This window comes from Phyllobates terribilis, unplaced genomic scaffold (assembly GCF_046119375.1).
Source record: "Phyllobates terribilis strain yellow unplaced genomic scaffold, ASM4611937v1 Scaffold_65__1_contigs__length_7625178, whole genome shotgun sequence".
In the NCBI taxonomy this organism is placed as follows: domain Eukaryota; kingdom Metazoa; phylum Chordata; class Amphibia; order Anura; family Dendrobatidae; genus Phyllobates; species Phyllobates terribilis.
The window spans coordinates 5,849,085-5,872,203 of NW_027362825.1; the positions used below are offsets into that span (position 1 = coordinate 5,849,085).

A 23,119-nucleotide genomic window follows, 5' to 3' on the forward strand; every position below is an offset into this window, starting at 1 on the left:
CAATGGACGAGAGAGTTCAGAAGCTCCTTTCGAACAAGGGGTCCTATGTGAAAATGTAACATCACCTAGAATAAAGTTTTGAGTTGAAAACTGTTTGATTTCAGTTTCTAACAACCTGCTAATGCTTATAATTTCAATAATGACCATTTTTTTGGTCTTTATTAAAATGAAAAGGTTGATCGAAAAGTTTGGGGGATCTAAGAGTGTGGCAACCCAGTAGTCATGATTACTTCGAATTCTGACAATATGAGGGTCATGCTGCAGGTAGTGCAGCAAGAAGGCACCTATGTGTCTTGCGCATCTCGGAGCCCCAAAATTATTTTCCGGGCTAGATGCAGCTAAAAATTATTATTAATTTTAAATCTGGTGAAGCTTTAGTATAGATGGCCTAATAGGATCAGTGCTGCACACTGCTACAAAGCCCAAATTATTTTCCAGTCAAGATACAGATAAACATGATTAGTAATTTTAAATCTGGTGGAGCTTATTATAGATGGCCTAATAGAATCAGTGCTGCACACTGCTACAAAGCCCAAATTATTTTCCAGCCAAGATACAGATAAACATGATTAGTAATTTGAAAGCTTAAAACGGTTGGTAGGGTGATTTTAACCAATCATCAAGCTTTTACTCTCCCCAGGATGACACAGGGGTAGAAAAGTCGTTTCGGATCCATGATTTGTTCATCTTTATGAACGTGAGTCTGTCTACATTATCAGTGGAGAGCCGCGTGCGCTTATCTGTCAGCACACCACCAGCAGCGCTGAACACACGTTCAGACAGAACGCTGGCTGCGGGGCATGACAAGATCTCCAAGGCGTAAGTGGCTAGCTCCGGCCATTTATCCAGATTGGAAGCCCAAAAAGAGCAAGTGTCCAGTGACACAGTCGTGGCTTCAATGTTTACTTGGAGATACTCCTGTACCATCGTCTCTAGGCGTTGACTATGTGTCAGACTTCTTGTCTCCGGTGGCAGGGATGTCCGCTGTCCCCTCTCTTATACATCCTAGTGACGGAGCACCTGCTCTCATCAATTCGCCATAGCCCCAATATTAGGTGGATTGAGGTGGGAGGCACCGAGTACAAGTGCTCTCTATTTGCTGATGATGTCCTAGTATATATCACTCAATCACATATATCCATCCATGCTGTTATGGCTGAAATAGATCACTTTGTTACATGGTCAAATTTTAAAATCAATGCAGCGAAGTCTGAGGCCCTTGATGTCTCCCTCCCCAAATCCATATAGGATTCCATCCAGTCCAACTTTCCCTTTGCCTGGCCCTCACAGGGTATCAAATACTTAGGAATTCCTATTCATAGAGACCTCTCCCATCTATGTTATCTTAATTTTGGGCCCTTTATTGAACAACTCCATACAGACCACGGTTGGCAAGTTAGAACTGTAAGATTCACTACGTGAACCACTGGTGTTTTGTGGAAAAGCACATGTACACTGCGTTCCAAATTATTATGCAAAAAGTGTTTAGGAGTGATAAGGGAAGAATTTGTTTGTTTGTCAGTTAAACTCATTGATGGTGATGTGTGTCAGGGCTCTTTATATCACTGTAAGCAATTGCAGACACCTGTGCTAATTAGTTTGGCAGGTGTGTCCAATGAAAGGCAAGACTACTTAAGAAGGTTGTCTCACATTATTAAGCAGCCTACATTTTCTGCCAAAATGGGAAAGAAAAAGGATGTGTCGGCTGCTGAGAAGCAACAAATTGTGGAGTGTTTAGGTCAAGGCATGACTACAATCAACATTGTGCGATGATCAGGATGAAGTGTCTTGGCAATCAAGAAGTATGTAGCTGATTCACAGTACACACGTGTGCGTGCTGATAAGGGCAAATTGAGGACTCTTTCCTACAGGCAATTACGTCAGGTTGAAAGAGCAGCGGCAAAAAAGCCTTGTCATAGCAGCAGACAAGTTTTTGAAGCTGCTTGTGCCTCCAACGTCCCCCGAACAACAAGATGCAGGGTCCTTCAGAGGTTTGCAGCTGTGCATACGCCATCCTGTCGACCTCCTCTATCCACTTCACACAAGCAGAAACGGCTCCAGTGGGCCAAACATTACATGAAGACTGATTTCAAAACTGTTTTGTTCACGGATGAGTGCCGTGCAGCGCTCGATGGTCCAGATGGATGGAGTGGAGGATGGCTGGTTGATGGACACCCCACGCAAACACGGCTACAGCGCCAACAAGGAGGAGGTGGAGTAATGTTTTGGGCTGGAATCATGGGGAGAGAGATTGTCGGCCCCTTTAGGATCCCTGAAGGCGCTAAAGATGAACTCCATAATGTATGTGGATTTTCTCAAACAGCACTTCCTGCCATGGTTCAAGAAGAAGAACCGTGTATTTCACAGCAAGATCATTTTTCTGCATGATAATGCACCATCTCATGCTGCACATAAAACATCTGCATCTCTGGCTGATATGGGCATAAAAGGGGACAAACTTATGGTGTGACCCCCATGCTCCCCTGACCTGTACCCCATTCAGAACCTTTGGAGCATCATTAAAAGGAGTGTCTATGATGGCGGGAGGCAGTTCACATCTAAGCAACAGCTCTGGGAGGGTATTCTGTCCTCATGCAAAACAATTGAAGCAGAAACCATCCAAAACCTGACAAATTCAATGGACGAGAGAGTTCAGAAGCTCCTTTCGAACAAGGGGTCCTATGTGAAAATGTAACATCACCTAGAATAAAGTTTTGAGTTGAAAACTGTTTGATTTCAGTTTCTAACAACCTGCTAATGCTTATAATTTCAATAATGACCATTTTTTTGGTCTTTATTAAAATGAAAAGGTTGATCGAAAAGTTTGGGGGATCTAAGAGTGTGGCAACCCAGTAGTCATGATTACTTCGAATTCTGACAATATGAGGGTCATGCTGCAGGTAGTGCAGCAAGAAGGCACCTATGTGTCTTGCGCATCTCGGAGCCCCAAAATTATTTTCCGGGCTAGATGCAGCTAAAAATTATTATTAATTTTAAATCTGGTGAAGCTTTAGTATAGATGGCCTAATAGGATCAGTGCTGCACACTGCTACAAAGCCCAAATTATTTTCCAGTCAAGATACAGATAAACATGATTAGTAATTTTAAATCTGGTGGAGCTTATTATAGATGGCCTAATAGAATCAGTGCTGCACACTGCTACAAAGCCCAAATTATTTTCCAGCCAAGATACAGATAAACATGATTAGTAATTTGAAAGCTTAAAACGGTTGGTAGGGTGATTTTAACCAATCATCAAGCTTTTACTCTCCCCAGGATGACACAGGGGTAGAAAAGTCGTTTCGGATCCATGATTTGTTCATCTTTATGAACGTGAGTCTGTCTACATTATCAGTGGAGAGCCGCGTGCGCTTATCTGTCAGCACACCACCAGCAGCGCTGAACACACGTTCAGACAGAACGCTGGCTGCGGGGCATGACAAGATCTCCAAGGCGTAAGTGGCTAGCTCCGGCCATTTATCCAGATTGGAAGCCCAAAAAGAGCAAGTGTCCAGTGACACAGTCGTGGCTTCAATGTTTACTTGGAGATACTCCTGTACCATCGTCTCTAGGCGTTGACTATGTGTCAGACTTCTTGTCTCCGGTGGCCTTGCAAAGGATGGGCTAAAAAAGTGGTGAAATGATTCCGCAAAATTGATGTTACCAGCAGATACTGTGGTTCTGTTACGGTTTGAGTGCTGAACACTTGACGGTCCCACGATTGGCAAGTTGGAACTGTGAGATTCACTACGTGCACCACTGGTATTTTGTGGAAAAGCACATGTAAGATTCTGCAACAGTCTCTGCTGATACTCCTGCATGCGTGCATCCCTTTCTATGGCAGGAATAATATCTGCAAATTTACTTTTGTACCGGGGATCTAACAGTGTGGCAACCCAGTAGTCAGGATTATTTCTAATTCTCACAATTCGAGGATCATGTTGCAGGTAGGCACTCATGTGTGTTGCGCATCCAGGAGCACCAAGTCCCTGTTGTGTTGGTGGCGAGGTAACAATCATGCTTCCTTCCTCTGTCCTCTCCCCCCAACCTCGCACAACAGAAATGTGATCAAGGTCTCCCTCATCTGATGAGTCTTCCATCAGTTCGTCCTCCACTTCTTCCTGGGCTCCTGCACCTTCCTCACTAGTTTGGCTGCTACCATGCGCCCTGGTAAAACCATCTCCCCACCCTCACATGCCTGCCGCCTTGGTGCTGCCGACCGTCTGGACCTTGCAGATGTTAGCCCTTCCGCATACAACTCCTCCTCCTCTACTTCCTCCACCTCCTCTTGTGCCACCACTTGACTCCGAATTCTGTTTAACATGTGCTCCAGCATGTAAATCACCGGAATAGTCATGCTGATAATGGCATCGTCAGCACTAAACATCTTCGTCGCCATTTCAAAACTGTGCAGAAGGGTGCATAGGTCCCTGATCTGAGACCACTCCTCCAGCGTGATTTGCCCCACCTCTGAATCTCGTTGGCCCAGGCTATACGTCAGAACGTATTGCACCAGGGCTTGTCGGTGCTGCCACAGTCGCTGCAACATGTGCAGAGTTGAATTCCACCGGGTAGGCACATCGCATTTTAGCCGGTGAAGTGGCAGGCCCAACGACTTCTGTAGAGATGTAAGTCGCTGAGCTGCGGGATGCGAACGGCGGAAGTGAGCACACAGCGACCGTGCCCTCTGCAGAAGGCCATCTAGTCTGGGATAGTGGGCTAAAAATTGCTGGACAACCAGGTTCAACACGTGAGCCATACAAGGCACGTGTGTGACATTGCCCCGGCGAAGGGCCGCACCCAGGTTTGCAGCATTGTCGCACACGGCCTTCCCTGGTTTCAGGTCCAGTGGAGACAGCCATTCATGAAATTGGTTCTCCAGAGCTGACCACAACTCCTCAGCTGTGTGACTCACATTTCCCAGACATTTCAATGTAAAAACCGCCTGATGACGTTGAGCCCTACTGCCAGCATAGTAAGGAGGTGTGCAGGATCCCTTCTGCGCAGTTAGAAAGCTTGTGGCATGACCAGACAGGCTTTGGGTGCAGGTGGAAGACCAAGAGGAGGTTGAGGAGGCAGAAGCAGTGGAGGAACTTTGACATAAAGAGGATTGACGCACAACTCGTGGGGACGGCAAGACTTGGACAGCAGCCCCTTGTCCTGCTGTCACCATAGTTACCCAGTGCCCAGTCAGCGACATGTAACGCCCCTGTCCATGCCTACTCGTCCAAGTGTCTGTGGTGAAATGCACCCTGTCACACACAGAGTTTCTCAAAGAAGCGGTGATGTTGTGTGCGACATGCTGGTGGAGCGCAGGCACACCTTTCTTTGAGAAGTAGTGCCGACTGGGCATCTGGTACTGGGGCACTGCGACGGACATAAGGTCTCGAAAATCCTCTGTGTCCACCAGGCGGAAAGGCAGCATTTCTGTAGCCAAGAGCTTGCAGATGGTGAAATTCAACCTCTTAGCTTTCTCATGGCTAGGAGGAAATGGTCTTTTACTTGTCCACATCTGAGGGACCGAGGGCTGGCTATTGTGCTTAGACGGGGTTGATAAGGGTGTCCCCGGCAAACTGCCGGTCTGTGAGGAAGATGCAGGCGGACATGTTAGGTTGCCTTGATCCAAAGGTGGTGCTATCGATGTCGGACAGCGCTCAACACCAGCTGGTGTTACCACCTCCAAAGAAAATGATGACCTGCCAATCACGCTGGCTGTTGCGGGTAAAGAGGTGGCAGGTCTGCGCCCCAAAACAGGTGTGACTGCTGTCCCCCCAGTCACAGAGGATGAAGAGGCCGCGGATGCACAAGATATGGCAGACGGTGGTTGGCCCGGCCGGCTAGGCCGCATTGTAGCACAGTGAGCTTCCCACTGCAACTTATGCTTCATGTCCATGTGTCGGTTCATGCATGAAGTACTCAAACTATGTATTTTTTGGCCTCTACTTAGCTTTTGCTGACAAATGTTACAGATAACACGAGTTGGGTCATCTTTATCGATCTGAAAAAATGCCCAGGCTATGCAAGGCTTAGCACCCATGCGACCTGAAGAGCCACCACGACTTGTGGTGAGAGGCAGAGTTGTGTTTGAGGATGCAGTTGTTGACGTGCTTCCAGTACTACGTCTCTGTCCAGGAAGGCGCAACCTGACCTCGTCGTCACTAGCATCCTCCTCCACCTCCTCTGCTGACCTCATCTCTTGGCTGACTGTGGGTTGACAGTAAGTGGGATCTCCAACCTCATCATCATCACCCTGTGCGTTATCACACCCATCGTCCTCAGAGCCAACCTGTTCCTGCCCTGACAAAAAACTAAAGTTGTCGCTCCAATCAGGTATTTGAGTCTTATCATCGTCTTCCTCATTGTCTCCACCAACAGGAGTTACAGTTTGGGAATGAGGGTCTACATTATGGTCAGAACTTTCCGCGTCTGGTCCTGGATCCGACTCATAAAGATTCTGGGCATCAGTGCAGATCATTTCCTCGTCTGGATTCACAGAAGCGCTGGAGTCGACCTCTGATTCCCAGGCTATAGCATGAGTAAACAGCTCTGCAGACTCAACCATCTGTTCTACCTCATACTCAGACGGGCAGCTGGAGATTTGGGAGCTGTGAGGAAGCAAGTGCGATTGGGGTGACACCTTTGAGGACTGGAGTATTTGTGATGTTGAAGTTGATGTGGAGGAGAGCCCACTTAAAGGAGCACTTGATATCCGTTGAAGCACCTGCTGTTTTTGTGCCTCATCTGGAATTTGTAGCGATTGGCGTGGCCGTAAGAAAGGGATCCTATCACATTGTCCGCTAAAAGAAGTAGACATTTTAGTTTGGCTGGAAGATGGTCTTTCTTCTGCAGATGTTAGTGTTGCTTTAACACCTACCCCACGGACACAACCTTTTTTCCCCTTCCCAACACGCCTATTCCCCTTTCCACCAGCAGCAGGCCTTTTTCCACTCATTTTGGTGGTTAACTAATTCACAATTCTGGAGTTGTTTGCACAAAAAACAATGGATGGGAACCGAGCAGAGCTGAGTGGCCAAACTGTGGTATTAGGCCAAAACTATTGGCTGGGTTAGATGCAGAAAAAAATTATATTCAATTTGCAACCTGATGGAGGTCTGTATAGATGGATTAATAGAACAAGTCCCACACACAGCTAGAAGCCCAATATTTTTTCAGAGGTAGATGCAGAAAAAAATATATTCAGTTTGCAACCTGATGGAGGTCAGTATAGATGGACTAATACAACAAGTCCCACACACAGCTAGAAGCCCAATATTTTTTCAGAGGTAGATGCAGAAAAAAATATATTCAGTTTGCAACCTGATGGAGGTCTGTATAGATGGATTAATAGAACAAGTCCCACACACAGCTAGAAGCCCAATATTTTTTCAGAGGTAGATGCAGAAAAAAATATATTCAGTTTGCAACCTGATGGAGGTCTGTATAGATGGATTAATAGAACAAGTCCCACACACAGCTAGAAGCCCAATATTTTTTCAGAGGTAGATGCAGAAAAAAATATATTCAGTTTGCAACCTGATGGAGGTCTGTATAGATGGATTAATAGAACAAGTCCCACACACAGCTAGAAGCCCAATATTTTTTCAGAGGTAGATGCAGAAAAAAATATATTCAGTTTGCAACCTGATGGAGGTCTGTATAGATGGATTAATAGAACAAGTCCCACACACAGCTAGAAGCCCAATATTTTTTCAGAGGTAGATGCAGAAAAAAATATATTCAGTTTGCAACCTGATGGAGGTCTGTATAGATGGATTAATAGAACAAGTCCCACACACACCTAGAAGCCCAATATTTTTTCAGAGGTAGATGCAGAAAAAAATATATTCAGTTTGCAACCTGATGGAGGTCTGTATAGATGGATTGATAGAACAAGTCCCACACACAGCTAGAAGCCCAATATTTTTTCAGAGGTAGATGCAGAAAAAAATATATTCAGTTTGCAACCTGATGGAGGTCAGTATAGATGGACTAATACAACAAGTCCCACACACAGCTAGAAGCCCAATATTTTTTCAGAGGTAGATGCAGAAAAAAAATATATTCAGTTTGCAACCTGATGGAGGTCTGTATAGATGGATTAATAGAACAAGTCCCACACACAGCTAGAAGCCCAATATTTTTTCAGAGCTAGATGCAGAAAAAAATATATTCAGTTTGCAACCTGATGGAGGTCTGTATAGATGGATTAATAGAACAAGTTCCACACACAGCTAGAAGCCCAATATTTTTTCAGAGGTAGATGCAGAAAAAAATATATTCAGTTTGCAACCTGATGGAGGTCTGTATAGATGGATTAATAGAACAAGTCCCACACACAGCTAGAAGCCCAATATTTTTTCAGAGGTAGATGCAGAAAAAAATATATTCAGTTTGCAACCTGATGGAGGTCTGTATAGATGGATTAATAGAACAAGTCCCACACACAGCTAGAAGCCCAATATTTTTTCAGAGGTAGATGCAGAAAAAAATATATTCAGTTTGCAACCTGATGGAGGTCTGTATAGATGGATTAATAGAACAAGTCCCACACACAGCTAGAAGCCCAATATTTTTTCAGAGGTATATGCAGAAAAAAATATATTCAGTTTGCAACCTGATGGAGGTCTGTATAGATGGATTAATAGAACAAGTCCCACACACAGCTAGAAGCCCAATATTATTTCAGAGGTAGATGCAGAAAAAAATATATTCAGTTTGCAACCTGATGGAGGTCTGTATAGATGGATTAATAGAACAAGTCCCACACACAGCTAGAAGCCCAATATTTTTTCAGAGGTAGATGCAGAAAAAAATATATTCAGTTTGCAACCTGATGGAGGTCAGTATAGATGGACTAATACAACAAGTCCCACACACAGCTAGAAGCCCAATATTTTTTCAGAGGTAGATGCAGAAAAAATATATATTCAGTTTGCAACCTGATGGAGGTCTGTATAGATGGATTAATAGAACAAGTCCCACACACAGCTAGAAGCCCAATATTTTTTCAGAGCTAGATGCAGAAAAAAATATATTCAGTTTGCAACCTGATGGAGGTCTGTATAGATGGATTAATAGAACAAGTCCCACACACAGCTAAAAGCCCAATATTTTTTCAGAGGTAGATGCAGAAAAAAATATATTCAGTTTGCAACCTGATGGAGGTCTGTATAGATGGATTAATAGAACAAGTCCCACACACAGCTAGAAGCCCAATATTTTTTCAGAGGTAGATGCAGAAAAAAATATATTCAGTTTGCAACCTGATGGAGGTCTGTATAGATGGATTAATAGAACAAGTCCCACACACAGCTAGAAGCCCAATATTTTTTCAGAGGTAGATGCAGAAAAAAATATATTCAGTTTGCAACCTGATGGAGGTCTGTATAGATGGATTAATAGAACAAGTCCCACACACAGCTAGAAGCCCAATATTTTTTCAGAGGTAGATGCAGAAAAAAATATATTCAGTTTGCAACCTGATGGAGGTCTGTATAGATGGATTAATAGAACAAGTCCCACACACAGCTAGAAGCCCAATATTTTTTCAGAGGTAGATGCAGAAAAAAATATATTCAGTTTGCAACCTGCTGGAGGTCTGTATAGATGGATTAATAAAACAAGTCCCACACACAGCTAGAAGCCCAATATTTTTTCAGAGGTAGATGCAGAAAAAAATATATTCAGTTTGCAACCTGATGGAGGTCTGTATAGATGGATTAATAGAACAAGTCCCACACACAGCTAGAAGCCCAATATTTTTTCAGAGGTAGATGCAGAAAAAAATATATTCAGTTTGGAACCTGATGGAGGTCAGTATAGATGGACTAATACAACAAGTCCCACACACAGCTAGAATCCCAATATTTTTTCAGAGGTAGATGCAGAAAAAAAATATATTCAGTTTGCAACCTGATGGAGGTCTGTATAGATGGATTAATAGAACAAGTCCCACACACAGCTAGAAGCCCAATATTTTTTCAGAGCTAGATGCAGAAAAAAATATATTCAGTTTGCAACCTGATGGAGGTCTGTATAGATGGATTAATAGAACAAGTCCCACACACAGCTAGAAGCCCAATGTTTTTTCAGAGGCAGATGCAGAAAAAAATATATTCAGTTTGCAACCTGATGGAGGTCTGTATAGATGGATTAATAGAACAAGTCCCACACACAGCTAGAAGCCCAATATTTTTTCAGAGCTAGATGCAGAAAAAAATATATTCAGTTTGCAACCTGATGGAGGTCTGTATAGATGGATTAATAGAACAAGTCCCACACACAGCTAGATGCCCAATATTTTTTCAGAGGTAGATGCAGAAAAAAATATATTCAGTTTGCAACCTGATGGAGGTCAGTATAGATGGACTAATACAACAAGTCCCACACACAGCTAGAAGCCCAATATTTTTTCAGAGGTAGATGCAGAAAAAAATATATTCAGTTTGCAACCTGATGGAGGTCAGTATAGATGGACTAATACAACAAGTCCCACACACAGCTAGAAGCCCAATATTTTTTCAGAGGTAGATGCAGAAAAAAATATATTCAGTTTGCAACCTGATGGAGGTCTGTATAGATGGATTAATAGAACAAGTCCCACACACAGCTAGAAGCCCAATATTTTTTCAGAGGTAGATGCAGAAAAAAATATATTCAGTTTGCAACCTGATGGAGGTCTGTATAGATGGATTAATAGAACAAGTCCCACACACAGCTAGAAGCCCAATATTTTTTCAGAGGTAGATGCAGAAAAAAATATATTCAGTTTGCAACCTGATGGAGGTCTGTATAGATGGATTAATAGAACAAGTCCCACACACAGCTAGAAGCCCAATATTTTTTCAGAGGTAGATGCAGAAAAAAATATATTCAGTTTGCAACCTGATGGAGGTCTGTATAGATGGATTAATAGAACAAGTCCCACACACAGCTAGAAGCCCAATATTTTTTCAGAGCTAGATGCAGAAAAAAATTATATTCAGTTTGCAACCTGATGGAGGTCAGTATAGATGGACTAATAGAATGATGCTATGCCCAAAAGATTTTACTTCACTAGGTGCAGTAAAAAAATTGGTATTCTATACACAGGTGGTATATCTTGCAACACAGATAGGCTACTCCACTGACTAACACACTCTGCAATAGGCCAAAAAGGATTAGCTTTGCTAGATTCAGCCAAATGCTGTGAAAAAAAACTTGCACAGCACTGGCACAGACCTGCCTGGCAAAAACTGATAGGAACTGATGTAACCTAGTCCTGAAAAGGACTGCAATTACAATTAGTCTTTACTCCCACAACCTATCTATTTAAGAGCACAGACCTGCCTGATAAAAGTCGTAGGAAATGCTGTAACCTAGTCCTTAAAAGGACTGCAATCACAACTATTCCCTACTCCCAAGCTATCTGTAGATTTGTGCGAAAATTGGCTTGAAATTAACAAGGTATAGCGCACACAGCAACAGCGGTGCCGTCTAACACGCAGCTGCAGCAGTGAGAAAATGGTGGCGACGGGGAAAATGGCTTGGTCTTATAGGGCAAGGACATGTGACATACACTGCCAATGACACATGCCCTTGCTTGTGTGAAAAAAAGCACTTCGCTCCGTGTGTGCGCTGCTGATAGGCTGACAGATTGCACCTCCCCACTGTAAATGCGGGAAAGAGAAAAAAAAATGGAGATCTTCATTGTTCCTGCAGAGATCCATCCCCTGCCCCTCCCCCCACCCCGCTGTACACTCAAACTGCGTATTAACATTAATTTTCATCATTACTGAGAAAAAATCCAGTTATGATTTTGGTGCACGAACAGTTATCGAACATAACCTCGAACAGCCGAATTTTTCTCAAATTGTTCGTGTTCGCCGAACAGCTCGAACACCGCCCAAAACAGCTCGAATTTGAGATTGGCGAACAGTTCGAGTAGAACAACGCTCATCTCTAGTTTTAAGTGATGTCTTAAAATCTATGTGAAACCAGCATGAGTCTATTTTATTGATGTAACAATAATGATATATTTTCTCTCGGGATGGGATTCTAATAAAATCTGTGAAATAAAAAAAACTGTGTAAAATCAGCGGCACTTTGAGTTGCAATGAGTCGATATAATAATAGCTGAGCCATAACATGTTCTTGAAGGGCTGGTCCACAATTCAGAGAATTCATAACATCAAAATCCAGAAATGGCAAAATGATGCAGTTCTGCCAAATATTTCACCCACTCCCGCACTCTCCTTGCATTGTAAAGGCTGAAATCTGTGGTGAAAATCTACAACATAGGTATTTCTTAAAATTTTATCCGCCACATTGAATTGTAATATGCAATGGATTTTCATTTTCTGTCTGAAAAATCCAGTTGAAAAATCTGCTGCGTCTGTGTGCAGGAATTGTAAGGTAAATTGTAACAGTCTTAACACATAATTTTTCATTATCATCTTTACTTATTTATTTCTATTCTTGTTATTCATTGATATTAATAATAGTATTTTAGTAATTTTAAATTATCATTGTCTCCTTATTAGGAGAAGTGAATGATGGTTGGTAACAGTACAGTAACAGAATTCATTCTTCTTGGGTTTCTGGCTCTCATCTCTGTGCAAATTCTATTATTTAATGTATTTCTTGTGTTTTATATGTTAACTCTTAGTGGAAATTTCCTCATCATCCTCATAACTTCGGCCAGTAAGGCTCTTCACACCCCAATGTATTTTTTCATCTGGAATTTGTCTCTTCTCGAGATCTTCTACACATCCGTCACCATTCCAAAAATGCTTCTTAACTTCATACTGAAGACCACCTCCATTACATTCAGTGCTTGTGTGGCACAAGTGTATTTTTTCATTGCACTCGGCAGTATTGAGTGCACACTACTGGCTGTAATGGCTTACGACCGATATGTGGCCATATGTAATCCATTTCAATATATCCTGGTCATGAACTCTACAACATGTATAGCATTAGTCTGTGGCTCCTGGATCAGTGGTTTCCTCAATTCCATGGTCCACACCATCTCTACTTTTCACTTACCCTTCTGCTCCTCCAACAGGATAAACCAGTTCTTCTGTGACATCCCACCATTACTGAAGGTGGCTTGTGGCAACACGTTGCCCAGTGAGGTTGTTCTCTTTACGGTTGGAGGAGCTTATGGTTTTGGTTCATTCCTATCAACCGCAATATCTTATATCCATATTATCTCCACAATTTTAAAAATCAAATCTACAGAAGGTCGTAAGAAGGCCTTCTCCACATGTACATCCCATCTTACTGTTGTAACCTTATTCTTCGGGACATCTTTTTCTGCATATCTGAAGCCTACATCCAAATATTCTTCGGAAGAAGGGAAGTTGGTTCCTGTGTTTTATGCTGTTATTACTCCCACACTCAATCCCATAATATATACATTAAGGAATAAGGAATTTAAAAAAGCATTTAGAAAAATAATGGGGTTGAAATTGTAGTAACTGTTGTATGGCTTGGGTTCAGGGCGTTGCTATTGACAATCTGAGATACAAGTAATGTTAAAACCTTGACATGTATTGTTTAGTTGACAACACTTCCAATCTTAAAGGGATTGTCTTGTGAATAAAAATTGTAAGTGTACAATAGGTTAGGTTTATGCATTTCATTTTATCATCTAAAATGTGGTATTACATCTCTAATCGTTAGCTCTAGGGGCATACTGCCCATAGTGGCAGACCACACAGAGACTATGGGGCTCACGAGTCAGGGGGGCCTTTTCCTGTTTGGCACCGTCCCATCTACCCCCATTTGGTGTCACAATTTCAATGTTATTTGTATCATTAGGATGCAGAAACTGTAAAATTCAATGGTGTAAGAACTCAATGGTGTGGAGCTCGCTGCTCCACCATTCATCCTCCATGCCTGAGACTCAGTGATGAAGGCTCAATTACATCACTACATTGCGCCTGCTGCATGGAGCCTCAGTTCACACAGCACACTGATCAGAGTAGTGCATCATGGGGAATGGAGAGAAGTCAGTAGTTATATTTATTTTGTTCTTTATTAGTCAGTACTTGTAAGTTGCTGTGGGGGCCATTATAATGTGTTGGCAACTTTAGGGCATCATATTGTGAAGGCAAAGTACTGTGAGGACATCATACAGTGTGTGGAGGGACTGTAGGGACACCACACTGCAGAAAAGTTCACTGTGGGGGCCTCATACAATGTTGAAGTTCATGGTGGGCCTCATAATGTGTGTGAGGGAACTGTACGGACATCATACTATATTGGGGGTACTGATGGAGCATTATATTTTGCTGCAGCCTCTGTGGGGTCATAAAATTATGCATTTAGTGGGTACGGTGGGGGAATTTACAGTGGGGGGATTATACTGTAGGGTGCATTTTTGGGAGCATCATACTTAATAGGGGCCATTTTGACAATAATGTTCATCCTCAGGAAGACATAATCTTGTCGAAACGCGTTGTATTCACTTGAGGAATAAAGATCGTTTGGAGAATATATACCCACAGCCACCAGGTGTATGCGGCAAACCAACTGAAAGGAGAAAATCCCTTTCTTTGTGATCCTTAGAGATCGGAAAGCTGAATTGAAAGACCAAATAAAGGTGAGTGCAAAAGACCATTATAAATATTCATATTACCGCTATATACTACACTTAGATTGGTGCGCTCTCTGTCTACCTTTCTCTCTTTTTTGTGGAGATTTACAGTGCCTACAAGTAGTATTCAACCCCCTGCAGATTTAGCTTATTGACACATGCGGAATTAACTTGGCATTGTGACATTTGTACTGTAGATCAGCCTGGAAGTGGGAAATGCACTGCAGCAAATTTTTTTTTTTTTTTTAAAAACGTTAAAAGTTAATTCAGAGTGTCATTTATTATTCAACCCCTCAAACCACAAGAATTCTGTTTGGTCCCCCAAAAGTATTAAGAAGTAGTTCAGGCACCAAGAATAATGAGCTTCACATGTGTGGATTAAAGATCTCTTTTGCCAGCCTTTTCTGACTATTTAAGACCCTCCCCAAACTTATGAACAGCACTCAGACATGGTCAACATGGGAAAGACAAAGGAGCATTCCAAGGCCATCAGAGACAAGATCGTGGAGGGTCACAAGGCTGGCAAGGGGTACAAAACCCTTTCCAAGGAGTTGGGCCTACCTGTCTCCACTGTTGGGAGCATCATCCGTAAGTGGAAGGCTTATGGAACTACTGTTAGCCTTCCACGGCCAGGACAGCCTTTGAAAGTGTCCTCCCGTGCCGAGGCCAGGCTTGTCCGAAGAGTCAAGGCTAACCCAAGGACAACAAGGAAGGAGCTCCGGGAAGATCTCATGGCAGTGGGGACATTGGTTTCAGTCAATACCATAAGTAACGTACTCCACCGCAATGGTCTCCGTTCCAGACGAGCCCGTAAGGTACCTTTACTTTCAAAGCGTCATGTCAAGGCTCATCTACAGTTTGCTCATGATCACTTGGAGGACTCTGAGACAGACTGGTTCAAGGTTCTATGGTCTGATGAGACCAAGATCGAGATCTTTGGTGCCAACCACACACGTGACGTTTGGAGACTGGATGGCACTGCATACGACCCCAAGAATACCATCCCTACAGTCAAGCATGGTGGTGGCAGCATCATGCTGTGGGGCTGTTTCTCTGCCAAGGGGCCTGGCCATCTGGTCCGCATCCATGGGAAGATGGATAGCACGGCCTACCTGGAGATTTTGGCCAAGAACCTCCGCTCCTCCATCAAGGATCTTAAGATGGGTCGTAATTTCATCTTCCAACAAGACAACGACCCAAAGCACACAGCCAAGAAAACCAAGGCCTGGTTCAAGAGGGAAAAAGTCAAGGTGTTGAAGTGGCCTAGTCAGTCTCCTGACCTTAACCCAATTGAAAATTTGTGGAAGGAGCTCAAGAATAATGTCCACATGAGACACCCAAAGAACCTAGATAACTTGGAGCAGATCTGCATGGAGGAGTGGGCCAAGATAACTCCACAGACCTGTGCCGGCCTGATCAGGTCTTATAAAAGACGATTATTAGCTGTAATTGCAAACAAGGGTTATTCCACAAAATATTAAACATAGGGGTTGTATAATAATTGACCCACACTTTTATGTTTAAAATTTAATAAAATTCAACTGAGCAACATAACTTTTTGGTTTGTAAGATTTATGCTTCTGTTCATAAAACCTACTCTCGTTTGCATTTTGAAGGCTCTAACTTATTTGCATCTTATCAAACCAGCTAAATCTGCAGGGGGTTGAATACTACTTGTAAGCACTGTATAGGGGCCATGAAAGGGGTATCATAGACGAGAACACTAAGAGGCTTCAAGAGGTGCCAAATCACAGTGTAAGTGTAGCAATACATGTCCCTCTCCTACACCTATGCACTGTACCCCTCCTACTCTGCTGAGTATTTTTAATTTTAGTTGTAGGAATGGGTGGGGCCTATTGGGACTTTTACTATGAGGTCCCATAGTTTCTATGTATACTCATGGGTTGCTTAGTTTTGAAAAGTTGGCACATATTTTATTTCCAAGTGACATTGTTTAGATTAATATGCTCCAAAATATAAATGGGTATAAGCTTCACTCATGGCCGAAAGTGTTGGTACCCTTGAAATTGTTCCAGAAAACAAAGTATTTCTCCTAGAAAATTATTGCAATTACGCATGTTTTGTTATACACGTGTTTATTTCCTTTGTGTGTATTAGAACACAAAATAAAACTAAGAAGAAAAGGCAAATTGGACATAAGTTCACACAAATCCCCAAAAATGGGCCAGACAAAATTGTTGGCAATTTTCCAAAATGCTGGGTAAAAATTTTTGTTTCAAGCATGTGATGCTCGTTCAAACTCACCTGTGGCAAGTAACAGGTGTGGGCAATATGAAAATCACACCTGAAATCAGATTTTGAGGACTTGAGAACCAAAATTGTTGAAAAATATCAACAATCTCAAGGTTATAAGTCCATATCCAGAGATTTAGATGTTCCTTTGTACATGGTGCACAACATAATCAAGACGTTTACAACCCATGGCACTGTAACTAATCTCCCTGTACGTGGAAGGCAGAGAAAAATTGATGAAACGTTGCAACGCAGGATAGTCAAGATGGTGGATAAACAGCCACAATCAAGTTCCAAAGAAACTCAAACTGTTTTGCAGGCTTAGTGTACATCAGTTTCAGTGCAAACTATCCATCGACATTTGAATGAAACGCTATGGCAGGAGAACGAGTAGGAACTCGCAGCTGACACAGAGTGAAAAAAAAGGCTAGACTGCAGTATGCCAAAATGTACGTGAGTAAGCCAAAATCCTTGTGGGAAAGTGTTTTGTGGAGAGATGAGACCAAGATAGAGCTTTTTGGTAACGCACATCATTCTACTGTTTACCGCAAACAAAATGAGACCTATGAAGAAAAGAACACAGTACCTACATTCAAATATGGTGGAGGTTGAAAGATGTTTTGGGGTTGCTTTGCTGCCTCTGGCACTGAAGATTACCAAAGGATTTTGGGTCGCAATATAGTGCCCAGTGTCAGAAGGCTGGGTTTGTGACCTAGGTCATGGGTCTTCCAGCAGGACAATGGCCCCAAACTTACTTCAAGAAGCACAAATGGATGGAAACAAAGTGCTGGAGCATTCTAATATGGCCAGCAATAAGTCTGGATCTAAATTCAGTTGAACACTTGTGGAGAGATCTTAAAATTGCTGGGAGGAAAAGGTGCCTTCAAATATGAGAGACCTGGAGCAGTTTGTGAAAGAAGAGTGGTCCAAAATTCCATTTGAGAGGTGTAAGAAGCTTGTTTATGATTATGGGAAACGATTGATTGTTGTGTTTTTCCAAATGAGAGTGCAGCCAAGTATTAAGTTGAGGGTGTGAACAATTTTGTCCAGCCCATTTTTGGGGTTTTGTGTTAAATTATATCCAATTGTCTTTTATTTCCTCTGTTTTTTTTGTGTTGTTATAATACACACAAAGAAAAGAAATGTGTATAACAAAACATGTGTAACTGCAATAATTTCCTGGGAGAAATACTTCATTTTCTGGAACAATTTCAAAGATGCCAACACTTTTGGCCATGACTGTATATAATATATTAGTCTTTACTGAAGTGCTAAATTTTGAGCACTACAATGGACTACAAGCGCTTAGCAAATTATAGTGAACAGTTTTTGCTGTAGAGATGTTTATGAGCCCATTACTCAATTACCAGTTTGTTATAAAATGTGATACTTTATCCCAAAAAATTGGGCATCCTCGGCCTGATAAGCGTTATATATAAGGAAGAACCATGTGAGCTATATAGTGTGAATAAAATAAATAAAATGATGGTGGTCTTTTTGATGTCTAAAAACATTGAACAACAAAAACTAAAACTTTATGTGGTTTAAGTTTACATAGTTTTTCAAAAATACACCAGATTAATCTACTATATATTTTAGGGTATAACTTGTTTTTCCGTGGTCATTAGTAATCTACTATATTATAAAATATTCAGAAACATTGTAAGATGTGATGGACCTTGCAGGGCCCTGGGACATAACCATCCAGGATTTGGTATATGGGTATTTTTTGCTCTATACTGAGGACTCTCTCAGGTCTGGGGAGCACAATCTTTTCTGCTGTGCCTATATAGTAGCACTCGGAGCATTCTGTTGGAGGTATAAATTGGGAAATAATCCTGACATACAATCTGACTAAAATATGAGGTACTGTAGACAAACTGGTTATTTTCAATGCAATGCCAAATGCCAAAGGTCATTTCCACATGCCTGGAGATCAATAAACTATTGTAAATGCCCACAAGGCATATAAAGACACATAGATTGTTAATTCGGCTCTCACATTTGCCTTTTTTGACCAACATCACCGTTATTTGTGACTAGCTCCGCCACCCTGCTGCCCCTTACAAAAAAAACCCATTCTATCTTTTATCAGATGTGTGGGCATGAGACATACGTCTGGTGGAAGACCCACTGCCAAAAAACAGCGCTAGATGTCCATATACCTGTTGTTGGAGGTGCAGCAGAGATCAATATGGTAACTTTTGAGCAGAAGGGGAAGCCCTATAAGTGAGTATATAGCTGGGAGGAAGAGACCATGAAGATCTGGGCAGGTGGGGCTCTAGCTATAAATTCCCTGCCACTCCAGCGCTAGGCTTTGTTAGCTTATATATATATATATATATATATATATATATATACAAACACTACACAAAAGCCTTCTGCAAGCATTATATACAACAATGCCACTATTGTTACACAAAAATGATTGGGGGGGATGCATGGCATTGGAGGTAGCTTCTCTCTTCTATAATTCACAATGCAAAAAATATAGAAATTGGCTATCACTGCTGATAGTATCAAATTATTCCACTGGAGCAAGTACACTGTACCTCAAATGAAAACATATACCGTGTACACAAGCACTATGCAACAGCACTCTGCCAACATTATCTACATGAAATCCACTATTGCCACACAAGCACAAGCATGGTGCGCTTTACCCATATTTTGAGTGTGAGCCCACTGTAAGGCGGTGGTGTTCACACTGTGCAGTAACTGAGGCAGTGACCCAAGCAAGTCCAACATAAACAGCTTTATTCAACAACTCACGGGTAAACAGGACAGTCCTCCGGTTCGCAGCCGGGTTAACATGAGTCTTTAAACAAAGGTTGCCGTGGGCATTGGCCGCGCCGGGCCGCTCAGAACCTGGCAGGTGCAGAGGCTTCCCAGGCATAGGTTCAGCCACCCTCAATCCTGCTGAGCTTCCCTGCTGTGCTCCGTGCAGGTTGCAACATAGAACACCACTAATCCTTAGTGCAGGATTTTTAAAGGACCTGTGGTAAGAGCCACTGGAAAACCCGGGTTGGAGGGAGGAGGCCGCCCCACTGCCTCCTGTGACCTCCTCCAAGAAATGAAGGCCCTGCCGGGTTTTACTAATCTGCCTTAGCCAGATAGCCTGACCAGGTCAATGCTCACCTTCATTCCTGCATTGCAGCCGCAGCTGTGTCTGTGACTGCAATGCACTCCAATGGATTTAATAGGTCTCTGTACACATTCTGGGGGAGATATAATGTCCCTCGTATATTATCCCGGTCACTGCCTCACACCACCTACCAATAACTAACAAATATATAATTCTACACTGATCCTACGTCCGGGATTATGGTGTAGAGTGGCATAATGTACGGTAAACTAGTCTTCATTTCAGGTACACTAACAGCTTACATTGATTTGGTCATGGAACCAATTGGGCCATTTCCCCAATGTATCCCAAGAGCTGGTTTTCAACAGGATAATGCTATACCACATGTTGCTTGTGCTACTGGGAGCAGCCTAACAGATCACAGATCGAAGGGGATGGGAAGTTGATGAAAGGACCTTAGCCTATGCTCTCAAGTCCCTGTGGTGCACATTTGCTAGCCTACCAAACATCTTTTGGCAGATAGTCTCTAACTTGTTGTTGGGCGAGGCCGTACTGTCCATCTGGTAACTTTAACAGGTGCCAGACGGGCCGGTCTTGTATTGGTTCACATGGCCTGCTACACTTTTTCCAGTATCCATGTCCTCAGCACATTACTGTGAACAGCTGTAGTAGAGCAGAGAGCCATCATTAATTTACTCAAAACCTACTCAGGCAGGCCGCAGGCGGCGTCTATGCAGGGAACATCAGGTAGTGCAATGAAATCCCTACATTAGATTGGTTTAAGGTCCTACCACATTAGAAGACTGCATAAGAAGTCATACAGTTTGTGAGGTAAAGAGAGAAAAAAGAAAGAAAGAGCATGTGTTTACTGGGAGAGTGTAAAATACCTGGCGGCATCCTTGCATAGTAGTTCATCTCCCACTGTGCTAGAGCGCGTACTTGATTTCCAGTCCAGACTGCCACTCTGGCTTCTTTCCATACTGTCTGCTTTGCTCTGCTCTGGCTGCTTAGGGCGACGCCCGCCAAACTTCCTGTTTCTTGTAGCTGCTGCAGACACACCCCTAATGCGTCTTCAGCCTATTGCTGTCTGTCACCTGGTATTTAAACCAGCTCCTCCTTGGAATCCATGCCTGAGCATCTTGTTCTGTCAGTTGGCTTCTTGTCAGTGATGTGCCAGGTCCTGTCTATGTTTTCTGCCTTGCGGAATCAGTTCCCGTGTCTGAACTGTGTCCAGTCTGTGTACTCTAGCCAGCTGTCTTTCTGCCTTTCCTGGAGGTTGTATTTCCAGGCCCGTGTGAACACCCTCTTTGCCTGTTCGTCTCGCCCTTTGGGGGCCGCATACCCAGACTCGCTCCTGCATTTTGTTGCAGTAACTGTTCTTGTCTGAACTGTCTCCTAGCTTCTTACCTGTTTTGTCTTTATGTCTGTTTGCTCCCTTTTTCTGTAGAATCTGAACCTGCACCTAACTTCTACTCGTTGTCATTGTACTTCCGTTTGTGAGTTGGAGTCCTTTCGCTACTTCTTTGCAAGTACCTTGTGTGTATCTGGTTCTGCCTTTCATTTCCAGTCTGTTCTGTGTAAACAGAGCCCTGTCCCCTTTGCTTTGTCTTTATTTACCGCTTCGGCGATTTATCTCTGTCCTGTCTTACTTACCGCTTCAGCGGTTCCTGCCTGCTAAGCCTTGTCCACCGCGACTGCGGTTTCGCTCTGCTCAGCCTTGTCTACCGCGTCTGCGGTTTCGCTCTGCTCAGCCTTGTCTACCGCGTCTGCGGTTTTGCTCTGCTCAGCCTTGTCTACCATGTCTGCGGTTTCGCTCTGCTCAGCCTTGTCTACCGCATCTGCGGTTTCGCTCTGCTCAGCCTTGTCTACCGCGTCTGCACCTCTACAACCTGGCGGAGGACCCCCTGTTGCCTCCTGAATCCTCCGGGATACCACCTGATGACAAATGGAGAGAGACTTCCCTACACCCGGTACCTGATACCTCGCCCGCTTCGTCCAGTGAGTCCGACCTAGTGTACTCCGAAGCAGAGGTTACCCCCGAGTCTCTACACCCCTCTGACCAGGCGGAGGACCTCCAGTTGTCTCCTGAACCCTTCGGGGTGCTACCTGGTAGCGAATGGACAGAGACTTTCCTATACTCTGCACCTGATACCTCGCCCGCTTCGTCCAGTGAGTCCGACCTAGTGTACTCCAAAGCAGAGGTTACCCCCGAGTCTCTACACCCCTCTGACCAGGCGGAGGACCTCCAGTTGTCTCCTGAACCCTTCGGGGTGCTACCTGGTAGCAAATGGACAGAGACTTTCCTATACTCTGCACCTGATACCTCGCCCGCTTCGTCCAGTGAGTCCGACCTAGTGTACTCCGAAGCAGAGGTTACCCCCGAGTCTCTACACCCCTCCGACCAGGCGGAGGACCTCCAGTTGTCTCCTGAACCCTTCGGGGTGCTACCTGGTAGCGAATGGACAGAGACTTTCCTATACTCTGCACCTGATACCTCGCCCGCTTCGTCCAGTGAGTCCGACCTAGTGTACTCCGAAGCAGAGGTTACCCCCGAGTCTCTGCACTCCTCTGACATGGCCGAGGACCTCCAGTTGTTTCCTGAATTCTCCGGGGTACCAGCAGAAAACAAAGGGACAGTAACTTTTCTACACCTTGTACCTGATACCTCGCCCATTTCATCCTGTGAGCTTGACAAGATGTACCCCGAAGCAGATGTTACCCCCGAGTCTTTGCACCCCTCCAACCCGGCGGAGGACTTCCAGTTGTCTCCTGAACCCTCTGGGGTGCTACCTGATAATAGGTGGAGAGAGACTTCCTTGTGTGCTGTTCCTGGTACTCCACCCGTTTCGTCTGGTGCTGAGGATGGCTGGATAGGAGGTAGCATCCTAGCTACCCAGATGAGACCAGTTTTGTCTCTTCCTGTGGACAGTAGAAGTAATCTCCTTGAAGAGAAGGATTGGCCCTCAAATTCCCTGTGGAAGATTCTGGCAGGCCTGAAGAAGAGGGGGCGTAAGGGGGGGGGGTACTGTAACATACCTGGCGGCGTCCTTGCATAGTGGTCCATCTCCTACTGTGCAAGAGTGCGCACTTGATTTCCAGTCCAGACTGCCACTCTGGCTTCTTTCCATACTGTCTGCTTTGCTCTGCTCTGGCTGCTTAGGGCGACGCCCGCCGAACTTCCTGCTTCTTGTGGCTGCTGC

The 23,119-nt window shown here is 43.6% G+C and overlaps 1 protein-coding gene across 1 annotated transcript; it reads left to right on the forward strand.

Moving 5' to 3' along the window:
* Nucleotides 1-12,530: 12,530 nt before the first annotated feature.
* LOC141193169 (olfactory receptor 5V1-like) lies at nt 12,531-13,457 on the forward strand. Its single transcript, XM_073662100.1, has one exon. The coding sequence runs from the start codon at nt 12,531-12,533 to the stop codon at nt 13,455-13,457; it is 927 nt and encodes a 308-aa protein (XP_073518201.1).
* The last annotated feature ends 9,662 nt before the right edge of the window (nt 13,458-23,119 follow it).